The sequence below is a fragment of the Petaurus breviceps genome, unplaced genomic scaffold (assembly GCF_028583685.1).
Source record: "Petaurus breviceps papuanus isolate PSGF00001 unplaced genomic scaffold, PetGlider_PUasm1.0 90701, whole genome shotgun sequence".
NCBI classification, from domain to species: domain Eukaryota; kingdom Metazoa; phylum Chordata; class Mammalia; order Diprotodontia; family Petauridae; genus Petaurus; species Petaurus breviceps.
In genome coordinates this window covers 187,217-200,259 of record NW_027187316.1, presented here as the reverse complement: position 1 = coordinate 200,259, position 13,043 = coordinate 187,217, and the positions used below count along the sequence as shown (strand labels likewise).

Here is a 13,043-nt window from a genome sequence, read left to right as displayed (position 1 = left end):
CAGAGTTGAAGTCCAGGATAAATCAGTATATAGTATATACTACATAGTATAATAAATATATAATAATAAGTTAGTATATAGAAAAAAATGTTTACCTATCCTGGCCCAAGTAAAGTCACCAAATGAACTACATACCAGGGTACTTAATCTGACAGATGTCGCTACTAAGTTAACTATCAGTTTGAAAGGTCTTTAATAATGGAAGAGCTGCCATAAAACTAGATTTGAGCAAATGCTGTTATGTTGTTTTATGGAAGAAAGCTTTAAAGAGCTAAAATAATTAATAAAAAATTCATCTGAATGAACAAAAAGGTCAAGAATATCAAGAGAATCAATGAAAAAATGTAAAAGGATATCTAGTAGAAAAGCAGAAATATTAAACACGTCTTTACTGAATGTAGCATTGTAAAAATTATAAACAGCAATGGGATGTTAAAGGATTTAAACTAAACAAAGACTAAATCACTTAATTCTAAATAATTGGTGGGTCAGATAACAGCTTAGAAATAATAGATGATTCCATCAAAGAAAATTACAAGAAGACAATATACAAAAAAAAAGTTGTAGGTGGCAGTCAAAAGAAGAATGAATTATCTAAAGAAGTAGACACCTCCTCACCAGGAACCTTCAAGTAAAGACTGAAGGACCATTTGTCGAGTAGCAGGGATTCTATATTTGTAGCTTGAACAAGATGGCCTTGAGGTCCCTTCCAAGTCTTGTGCACGCACATATTCACCCCCCCCCACACACACACACACACGCTCATTCCTTTCCAAATTCTTCAAACCAAGACGACATTCCTATTGAATAAATAGCAATTGAACTGATCATTATTATTTTATTGAACTGATTATTACTTGCTTTTCTGGAAAATTGTGTTTAACTTATCTAGCCTATATATATTCCCCTTTGTATGCTCTAAGGTTGAGCCTAACTGTCCTTTATGTTTTTCCTTATACATGGCATTCCAGCTCTCATTTTTGTGCTTTTGTCTAAGTTGTTTCCCTGTACCTCGAATTTTTCATACTTTCTCTTCCTCTCTGCCTTATACAATCCCAAATCTTTTTTAAAAATTTTATTATTTAAATCTAATTCTTATTTCAAATCTTTTGGGAGAGGGTAGATATATTTATTTTTTGGTAACATTAAGTAACATACTTTAAAGCACTAATTCACAGTAACTTTAAGGTAACCTGAAACCCTAGAACTATAGTTTTGCCATAGTTGCGTGGGGACTTGCCATTTCTGACTCGGTCCCATTTTCAAACAATTGAATAATACCCAGAACTATACCAATAAAAGCCTTATAAGAGGTCCTGCTCTGAAGTCACTGCATTTATTCCAAAGAGGGCCCTGAAGCAACAGGACATGTTAGGTATAAAAATAATTAAAGCCCAATTCACAAAATTTATCACCTTTTTATTTTCCACTTTCTAGAAAGAGTCAAGAAGTTAAGAATTCCCTTGAATTAGTGCCAGATGTGCTGATTGGTAGAATGAGGAAGGTTATTAATAGTAATGTCAGAGGGACTTTGGTGTGTACAGATGTGTTGGACACAGACTGTGATTAAAAATCATGGTTGGCTTCTAAATACTGGTAGCAAGATTTGTTAATTTGTTAGCCTCTTGTTGTTAATCTCAAAGTAAATTAGAGGTAAATGGAAAAGTAATGAAGCAGTCATCATATACTAAGATTAATAAATACCACTTCAAAAATTAACTGAGGGCTGGGCTTTCCATTGTATTTACAAGACAAGGCACCTGTACTTTTCTTTCCACATCTGGCTTGCAAAGCTGCTCTTGTGGCCATTTCAAAAACCTCCCTCACACCATCTTTGCTCTTTGCTGAACACTCCACATAACCAAATGTGCCAAGCCGATTTGTCATATCTCTGCCTTCTTTAGCTTTCACTAGCTCCTGGTCAGCTCAAGTGCTGCCTGTTACAGGAGACCTTTCCTTACTCCTCTCCCAACTCTGGAATTACCTAGCATATATTTTGTTCCAATTTATATGTGTGCAAATTGTTTCTCCAAAGAGAAGATGATAAATTCTCAAAGGGCAGGGAAATGATTATTTCTGTTTCTTTGTATCCCTCTCACCTAGTTCTGTCCCTGACCAATTATTAGGTACTTTATATATGTTTGTTGATCCAGGTACTACATTATTGGGTAATAAGAAATTAAAACTAGGCTTTTAGTGCCACATGGGGAGGCTTGTAGGAAATGATGCAGTAGAACCAAAAGAAAAATACACATCTTGACAGCAATAGTGTAAATGAAGTCAACACTAATTGGCAGATTAACTCAGATTACTTGTAATGAATAATTTACTTCCTAGAAAGGAAAGAATGGAATCTAGTTTTCTTTGCAGAGATGTGGGGGACTACAGTTGAGGAATGTTACATATGTTATATGGTTACTTTTACAGTTATTTTTGCTACCTCTTTGTTACCATGAAAGGTTTAATGGCATAAATTGGATGGAGAGGAAGGAGAGGAGAGGCAAGAATGACATTTAGAAAAAAAAAGGAATCAGTATAAAAATAAGAGTAGTAGTATGAGATACAACAATTTGCTTAAAATGTCAAAGTCTAGAGATAGGACTTCTGGGAGCCAGGATGTCACAGTAAGCAGAAAATTGCCTTAACTTTCCCATATTCATCTCCAACCTATAAAATAGCACCCAAAAATGAGCCCTGAAGCAGCAGAGTCGGCAAAAAGATGAGTTCAGCCAATCTTCTAGCCAGGAAGGGCAGTAGGAAAGGTCTGTCCCACTCAGGTAAAAGGCCAGTATGTCCTGGATAGCAGCAAACCCTGTGTCAGAAAGCCAATAGAAAGTCCTGAGCCCAAGAGTGGTGGAGCAGACAAACACCCGCCCCAGGAACCCCTCCCCCACATGTGCCTCAGCATAGCCAGGCCGCAGGTAGATACCGGGGCTAGAACCCCTCAAGTGCCTCAGCTTATCTAGGAAAGTGGGCAGATGGCAGTGCAGGGACCCAGCCACTTACATAAATAAGCACGCCACACGAATGCTGAGGCCCTGCTCATGCCTAAGCACCAAGGAGGGAAATAAAATCTTAGGAAAGTCAGATATGATAGATTTTTGGAGGAAATTGAATGGGAATGGAAAAGAATATACCTTTTTATCAGTAGTACATGGTACCTACACAAAAACTGTCCATATGTCAGGGCAAAAAACCTCAAAATCAAATGCAGAAAGGCAGAAATATTGAATGCACCCTTTTCAGATCATAATGCAATAAAAATTACATTCAACAAGGGCAATGGAAGGATACTTTAAAAATTAATTGTAAGCTAAATAACCGTAAAGAAGAAGTGGGTCTAAGAACAAATCATAGAAGCAATCAATAATTTCATTAAAGAGAATGACAACAATGAGACAACATGCCATAACAGGAGTGAGGAACCTGCAGTCTTAAGGCCACATATGACCTTCTAGGTCCTTAAGCGCAGTCTTTTGACTGAATACAAATTTTACACAACAAATCCTTTTATTTTATTGATACATTTTTGTTCAAATTTTATATTTTATTTTATTTTTTAAATGAACATAAAATACCAAAGAATAAAATGTTTCAATGAAATAATACTCCCAGATAGACTGGTACAATTAGAACATTAGTAAGCCATAAGGGCTAAACTGATGGCTAACATATTCACTATTTAGTTGTAACTACCCCAGCCTGATTGGTGCCATTACTACATGAGGCTGGTTGGTGAGAATTTATGGCGATCAAGTACACAGTCTGATAACAGCTTTTCACAACAATGTACTGTTTCTTTTTTAAGTGGAATTGGTAAATAGTTGCACAGCTCGACATTATTCTTTAATTCTGACTATTTAACAGCTCATCATGTCAAAGAAGACCAAGATAATGCTGAAGGAAGGAAACAGATTTTTTTTTTTAACGAGGATTGGGAATTGCAATTTTATCCTATTTCTGCTAAAGATAAGATGATTTGCTTGCTTTTTGATACCACAATTTCAACACTAAAGATATTCTTTGTAAGAGGTGGCTAGATGGCGCAGTGAATAGAGCACTGGCCCTGGAGTTAGGAGGACCTGAGTTCAAATCCAGCCTGAGACACTTAACACTTAACTAGTCATGTGACCTTGGGCAAGTCACTTAACCCCAACTGCCCTTCCAATATAAAGCAAAAAAAAATATTCATTGTTCATAAGCATTATAACACTCATAATGACACAAATATTTTAAATTAAAGGGAGAGGCATGAAAAATTATACCACAGAAATTAAAAGATGAAAAGCAAAAGCAAACATAATTCTTTCAAGCAGCAACAAGACCTGAAAATAATGCCACTGAAGCAACTTATAAAGTATATTATATACTTGGGAAAGAAAAGAAGCCGTTCAGTGATATAGAAATTGTGAAAGAATGCATTGTCAAAGTTGCAGGATGCTTAGGCCATGATAATGTTTCAAAGTACAAACAACTGCCTATTTCAAGAAGAACCATAACTGATTAACAACATTAATTAACCTTCAAGTTAACAGAACAACTCCATGCAATACTTCAAAAGGAAAAAAAAAATATATATATATATATAATTCAATCACTTTGGATAAATCAATTGATACTACTGACTTAGCACATGTTTTATCCTTAATTTGGGTCATACAGAAGATTTTCTTTGCTACAAAGAGTTACTTTGGGCACTCTTGCAAACAGAACACAGGGAATAGATATCTTCAACAACATTCAAGACTGAATTTGGTAAATTTAGGGTGAGTGTATGTATGTATAGATAGTGCACCTCCCATGACAAAAAACACAAAGGGTGGGATAACTAGATGGTACAGTGAATAGAGCACGGCCCTGGAGTCAGGAGGACCTGAGTTCAAATTTGGCCTCAGACACTTAACACTTACTAGTCGTGTGACCTTGGGCAAGTCACTTAACCCCAATTGCCCTGCCTTCCCTCTCCAAAAAGCAAAAAAAGCAAAAAAAAAAAAAAACCAAACAAACAAACAAACAAAAAAAACACAGACAACATGAAGGGTTTATTGCACAGATAAAAAAAAAGTTATTAACAGATCCAGATGCTCTCAATTCTTTTCAAGGCATCTTGCATCAGCAAAATCTCTGGCTAAAGCTACTATTTTAAGTGAAACTTTGCAACAAGTTATAAATATTGTTAAACTTTATTTGTGCAAATGCAACATGGCATCATTAATTCGTAGCATGCTAAAGTTGAATGATGAAGTGTGGATTTGCCCTATAATTCTAACTTTCTAAAGTGTGTTGGCTATTGCAGGGGCAGGTGTTAGCCAAAATTTTCTCTCTTCAAAAACAGATAAATTTTATAAAGAAGAGAAGCAGCAATGTGAATTATTGAAAAAAGATTTCTATAGGAATGCTGCATTTCTCTGTGATATCATGTCAAATCAAAATGAATATTTCTTTGCAAGGTAAAACTAAGTTGATATATGATATAAAAAACCAATTAGATAGATAAACCATTGGTTAATTTGATTTAAAAAAGAAAAAAGAAAACCAATCATCCAGGATCAAAAATGAAAAGGGTAAAATCACCACCAATGAAGAAGAAATCAAAGCAATCATATGGAAATATTTTGACCAATTATATGCCAAAAATATGACAATATGAGCAAAACAGATGAATAATTATGAAAGTTCAAATGACTTAGATTAACAGATGAGGAAAAAGAATGCCAAAAAGAAAAAATTAAACAAGCCATTAATTAACTGCCTAAGAAAAAACCTCCAGGTCTAGAGGAGCTCACAAGTGAATTCTACCAAATGTTTAAAGAACAATTAATTCTAATACACTATAAACTATTTGGAAAAATAGGTGAAAAGGGAGTCTTACCAAACTTCTTTTGTGACACAAATATGGTGCTGATACCTAAAACAAGAAGACCTAAAACAGAGAAAGAAAATTATAGGCCAATTTCCCTAATGAATATCAGTGCAAAAATTTTAAATAAAATACTAGCAAAGAGATTACAGCCATATATCACAAGGATCATACACTATGAACAGGAATGCAGTTGATTCAATATTAAGAAAACTATCGGCATTATTGACCATATCAATAACAAAAGCAACAGAAATCATATGATTATCTCAATGGATACTGGAAAACCTCTTGACAAAATACAGCACACTTTCCTATTAAAAAAACATTAGAGAGAATAAAAATAAAGGGAACATTCCTTAAAATGATAACTAACATGATGTCTATATAAAATCATCAGTAAGCATTATCTGTAATGAGGATAAGCTAGAAGCCTTCCCAGTAAGATAAGGGTTGAAGCAAGGCTGCCCATTATCACCTCCATTATTTAATATTGTACCAGAAATGTTAGCTACAGGAATAAGAGAAGAAAAGAAATTAAATTAGAATAGACAATGAGGAAACAAAACTATCACTCTTTGCAGATGATATGATGTTATATTTAAGAAATTAGAGAATAAATTTAAAAATTACTTGAAATAATTAACAACTTTAGCAAAGTTGCAGGATATAAAATAAATCCACATAAATCGGCAGCAGCAAGAGATAGAAAGAAAAATTTCATTTGAAATAACAGTAAACAATATAAAATACTTGGGAGTCTACCTACCAAGGCAAACCCAGGAACTCTATGAATACAATTACAAAACGCTTTTCACACAAAGTCAGATCTAAACAATTGGCAAAATATCAATTGCTCCTGGGTAGACTGAGCTAATATAATAAAAATGACAATTATGCTTAAACTAATTTGCTTATTCAGTGTCATAGCAATCAAACTACCAAATAATTATTTGATAGAGCTAGGAAAAAAAAATAATAAAATTCATCTGGAAGAACAAAAGGTCAAGAACATCAAGGGAATTAATATGGAAAAAATGTAAAGGAAGGTGACCTAGCCATACCAGATCTCAAACTATATTATAAAGCAAGAATTATCAAAATTATCTGGTACTGGGGCGGCCAATTGGCTCAGTAAATAAGAGCATTGGCTCCAGTGTCGGGATGACGTGGGTTCAAATCCGGGCTCAGATACTCAGCACCACACCCAGAAATAACTGGCCATGTAACCTTGAGCAAGTTACTTAACCCCTATTGCTTAAAAACAACAACAACAATAACAACAACAACTATCTGGTACTAGCTAAGAAACAGAGTAGTGAATCAGTGGAATAGATTAGGTATACAAGACACAGTAGTAAAGGACAGTAGTAACCTAAGGTTTGATTAACCCAAAGACTCCAGCCTCAGGGAAAAGAACTCACTATTTGACAGAAACTGCTGGGAAAACTGGAAAGCAACATGGTATAAACTAGGAATAGACCAGCATCTTGTACTGTATACAAAGATAAAGTCAAAGTGGGTACATGATTTAGATATAAAGAGTGATACCATAAACAAATTAGAAAAGCAAGGAATAGTTTACCTGTCCAATCTATGGGGAAAGGAAGAAATTATGACCAAACAAGAGATAAAGAGCATTATAAAATGTAAAATAGTTAATTTTGATTATATTAAACTAAAAACATTTTGCACAAACAAAACCAATAGAACCCAGATTAAAAGGAAAGCAGAAAGATGGGAAACAATTGTTACAGCATGTGTCTCTGATAAAGGCTTTATTTCTCAAATCTATAGAGAATGAAGTCAAATTTATAGGAATACAAGTCATTCCCTAAATGATAAATGGTCAAATGATATAAATAGGCAGTTTTCATATGAAGAAAATAAAGCTAGCTATTGTCATATGAAGAAATGTTCTAAACCACTTTTGATTAGAGAAATGGAAATTAAAACAGCTCTGAAGTACTACCTCAAACCTATCAGATTGGCTAACATGACAAAAAAGGAAAATAATAAATATTGGAGAAGATGTGGGAAAACTGAAACACTAATGCACTGATCCAATTTGAAAATATGCCCAAAAGGCAACCAAACTTGGGTACCCTTTGATCCAGCAATATCACTACTAGGTCTATATCCCAAAGAGATCATAAAAAAGAAAAAGGACCTAGACGTACAAAAATACTTATAGCAGTTCTTTTTGTGGTGACAAAAATTGGAAACTGAGGGGATGCTGATCAATTAGAGAATAGCTGAACAAGTTGTGGTATATGCATATAATGGAATACTATTATAAGATAAGAAATGATGAGCAAGCAGATTTCAGAAAAACCTCAGAACTATATGAACTGATACAAAGTGAAGTGAGTAGAATCAAGAAAACATTGTACACAGTAACAGCAACATATTGAGATAATCAATTATTAATGACTTACTGTTTCTCAACAAGAGAATGATTCAATACAATTACAAAGGACTAATGATGGAAAATGCTATTCTCATCCAGAGGGAAAAATGATGGATTCTAAATGCAGATCAATGCATACTATTTTCATTTTTGGGTGTGTGTGTGTGTTTTTTTTATTTGGTCTATTTCTTCTTTTACAATTGTGACTGATTTGGAAATATATTTTACATAATTGAACATATATAACCTCTAATTAACCTATACTATAACCTATAATCATTGCTTAACATTTTAGGAAGAGGGAAGTGGAGGGAGGAAAGGAAAAAATTGGAACTCAAAATTTTGTAAAAATGAATGCTGTTTACATAGAAGGTACAGGATGAATTAAATATGAATGGATGTTATCTAAAAAATAAAATTAAGAGATGAGAGAGGAATATTTTGGGAGAAGGAGAAAGGGAGAGATAGAATAGGGAAAATTATCTCACATAAAAGAGGCAAGAGAAAGCTGTTACAATGGAGGGGAAGCGCAGGAAGGTAAAAGGAAATGAGTCAACCTTACTCTCATTGGGTTTGGCTTAAAGAGGGAATAACGTACATACTCAATTGGGGATGAAAATCTATCTTACCCTACGGGAAAGTAGGGGGGAAGGGGATAAGAGGGGGGATGATAGAAGGGAGGGCAGATTGGGGGAGAGGGTAGTTAAAAGCAAACACTTTTGAAAAGGGACAATGTCAAAGGAGAAAGTAGAATAAATGGGGGGGGGTGAGATAGGATGAAAGGAAATATAGTTAGTCTTTCACAACATGACTACTGTGGGAATGATTTGCATAACTTCACATGCATAACCTATCTTGAATTGCTTGTCTTCCCAGTGGGGGTGGGTGAGGAGGGAAGAAGGGAGAGAATCTGGAACTCAAAATTTTAAAAACAAATGTTAAAAAATTGTTTTCACATGCAACTGGGAAATAGGATATACAGGCAATGGGATATAGAAATCCATCTGGTCCTATAAGAAAGTAAGGGGGAGTTGGAGGGGACATAAGAGAGGGCAGATTGGGGAAAGGGGTATTCAGTATGCTTGCCATCTTGAGGTGAGGGGTAGGCAAGAGATGTGGAGAAAATCTATAACTCAAAATCTTGTGGAAATGAATGCTGAAAACTATTTTTAAATTATTTTTAAAAACACAAATGCTAAAAATGACTTTACATAAATTTTTAAAAAACACTATTTTTTTAAGTCAAAGTCTGAAAATAAACCTTCATGCTTTTGTTTTTTATTAGATGTTGTTTTGTTCCTAGGAGTTTTGGAGAAGATGATACTTCTGAATTGCTCCACCAAACTTCAGATGCTAGAGCAAATGCTGAAAAGTAACTTTCCTGAATCACTCAAGGTACCACATATTTAGTTTTTGTTTGTTTTTTTTTGTAATGTTTTTTAAAAAACATTTTAAAAATCTTTTTTAAAAAGGTTGGTTTTGTTTTGTTTTTGGTTTTGGTTTTTTTGGCATGCCAGATACCGGCAAGAACATGATACTGTGTTACAATGTGCAAGTTATTTAATATCTCTGGGCCTCATTTTCTTCACTTGAAAATGAAGCTATCTGCCTTGATTATGTACAGGTTCATGAGAGTCCAATTAGATAATGCATGATATGTGCTATGGTTAAAATGGATTTGAATCTTCAAGACTTGTTAGTTTTCTTGTGACCATATATGCAATTTGAGTAGCTATCAGCAGGATGACAATGGCCCAAAAGACGAACTTACTTCAAGTATCATCTTTCAGAACATTTATCATTTGACCTAATTACGTATGCATTTTCTAGCAAAAATATAATTGGTAAAATTGTATAAATGTTGACTAGATAGCTACCTTTGTATATTACTATTAGTAGGATAAAGACTGTGTTTATGATCTCACTGGTATAGGCAACTCCCAAGTGAGGAAACTTTTTACCAATGCAAATCAGTACCTATTCTATAACTTATAATCTTAAAGAGTCTAGAAAACTGAGAAGTCAAGTAATTTGCCCAGGTTCACTTAGCCAGTATGTTTCAGAGGTAGATTTTGTATCCAGGTCATACCATGTTGCCTCTCAATAAATATTATTATATATACCTATAGACATATAACAAGATTTCTCCTGTCCTCATTTTGTCAAAGACTTGTGATTCTAATATGTTTAACTGATTAATTAATAAAAACAGACTTTTATTAAGGAAAAGCATTTAAGAGCATGACGTTAATTGCTAGGAGAAGTGTAGATAAGCCACAGTTCCTGTTTTCATGGAGTCTATACGTTAGGTAAATATTTAGGGGGCAATTAGATGGCATAGAGGATAAAGTGATGGGCCAAGAGTTACTCATTTTCCTGAGTTCAAATCCAGCCCCAAACAGCTACTAACTGTATGACTTTGGACAAATCACTTAATCCTGTTTGCCTCAGTTTCCTCAGCTGTAAAAGAGGAAATGGCAAACCACTCCAGTATTTTTGCCAAAAAAACTCCAAATGGGGTGACAGTCTGAAACAACTTAAATGAATCAACAAGAACATCAAAAAACATTTAGTAGTTAGTACAGTAGTTAGTATAGTAGTAGTAGTACTCTTATGATTTGTAGTAGTTAGTATAGTTAGAAGTTAGTAGAGTAATAGTTAAGGTAGTTACTAGTAGTACAGTAGTTAGTAACTACTAACAATTAACTATACTGAGTCCAGTTGCTTTTTTTTGGTCTGAATCTGAGTTTTGAAAGAGGTGTTACATTATTAGCTTCAGAACTCTTAATTCATCATTTGAAACAGAAAGAAAACTATGCTAAATAGTAGAAAACTAAGACTAAAGGAAAGAAGTTTTTAGCTACATATAAGGGAAACTTAATAACGAGTAGAGCTATCAAAGAATTCAATATATTGATTTGTCACAATGGTAAAAAAGTACCTCACCACTAGGATACATTCAAGTAAAGACTGGATGACCACTTGTTGGGGGTGCTTTAGGACTTTTGTCTCTGGAATGGCTTTGTTTTAATGCCCTCTGGTGTTTTCCAACTCAGCAATTTTATGATTTTGTAAAATATAAGTTAAAATTGTGATATTTATTGAATAGCTATAGTTTATTACTCTCCTTGATACATATGACATTTCCAGCTTCCCAGAATTATATGAATTTAAAGTAGATTCACATCACCTGTAATAAAAATTATTACAAGTTTGGGAAGGCTTCCTCAGTGAAATGGAATTAATGGGTAGTAATGAAAAAAAAGATCACAGGCTAATAGATTTAGAGCTGGAAAGGACTTTGGCATTCATCTAGGCTGAACCCCTCATTTTACAGAAGAGGAAATCAAGTCCTACAGAGGTTAAGTGATTTGCCCAAGGTCACACAGTCTGTAAGTGTCAGAGGCAGGGCTCAAACTTGGGCCTGTCAGGGTCCGGCCCCAAGTATAAAGAATGAAATAATCACTAATACCAAAGCTATAACATTCAAATAGGAGAGTACAAAAAGTATATTTTAAAGTAAAGCAGAAATTGCTACTAAATAATAGCATTCATATAGTGCTTTGAGGTTTACAAAGTGTTTTACATACGTTCTCACCTTTGATCTTTACAACAGCCTTAGTGAGATAGATACTATTATTATTCCCACTTAACAGGAAACTGAACCAGAGGGTAAGTGGCTTGCCCAGGGTCACACAACCAGTACATGCCTGAAGCAGGATTTTAATACAGGTCTTCCTGGCTCCAAATTTCATGCTCTATCCACTGGGTTATCTAGCTACCAAGTTAATGATAAAGTGAGTAAATGCAAATATGTACAAAGTATTAAAAAACAAAAAGGCAATTTAGAAAGGAGGGCCTTAGCAATTGGAGGACTGGGAATGGCTTCATGGAGAAGATGGCACTTGAGCTGCTTCTTAAAGGCTCAGAAGGATGGGTTATGGACCTTTTTAAAATCCTCAACACCACGTGAATGCAAATGAAGCACATACGTTGCTCATCAGCCATCATTCGCTCTCCTTATGTAACCAATTACTTTTTTTTTATTCCAGTAATGTGTTTCTTTGATGACCTCCTTTCTATCATTTCTGCTATATATCATTTGTAAGATATGCAGGCTATGCTTATCATAAACCTCTCCACTGCCCTTTGGACAATATTCAACTTCAGCTCTTCAGAGATTATAATATTCCATGATGCATCCCAAAACTGAAGAGAAAGAGGATTGTCTTTGTCCTTTGTTTAGAAGAGGAGCATGGCATCAGGGAAATGATGACATGACTTGCAGCTGACTTTGATTTGAGTGAAGGAGGGTTGTGCAAGGTCACCAGTCTTACTTCCTCCTCCACAGCTGTCTGGGTCCAGTGACCAGATATTCATTAGGATGACTGGAGATGGCCTAGGGTGCAATGGGAGACCCTGGGCCTTTTAGGCTAAGGCCTTTTCAGGTACTCACTTAGAGGTAACACCCATTCTATAAAATAGGCATCTTTAAGAAGTGAGTCAAGAGATGGCCCCTTTAGTTAGAAAAAAAAAATCAAGCTGGGAGGTGAAGACCCTCAGGGTTGCTGTTCCAAAGAGAAACAGTTACCACTGATATCCACTGTAAGCCAGGAGGGTCCAAAATACAGCCAGTAAGTGGAACTTGGACAGGTACCTATTGTGGTCCAATCTATGAGCTTCAGAGTGAACTGGGTTTAAGGTTTTGTGAAAGAAAGAAAGATATATATATATATATATATATATATATATATATATATATATATATATATA

The 13,043-nt window shown here is 34.7% G+C and overlaps 1 protein-coding gene across 1 annotated transcript in view; it reads left to right on the top strand.

Annotated features, from left to right (window-relative positions):
* Positions 1-9,587: 9,587 nt before the first annotated feature.
* GLYATL3 (glycine-N-acyltransferase like 3) overlaps positions 9,588-13,043 on the top strand; it is a 16,725-nt gene continuing 13,269 nt past the window's right edge. The window contains exon 1 of the mRNA XM_069065754.1: positions 9,588-9,665. Coding sequence (XP_068921855.1) covers positions 9,588-9,665 — 78 coding nt within the window. The remainder of the gene's footprint in view (positions 9,666-13,043) is intronic.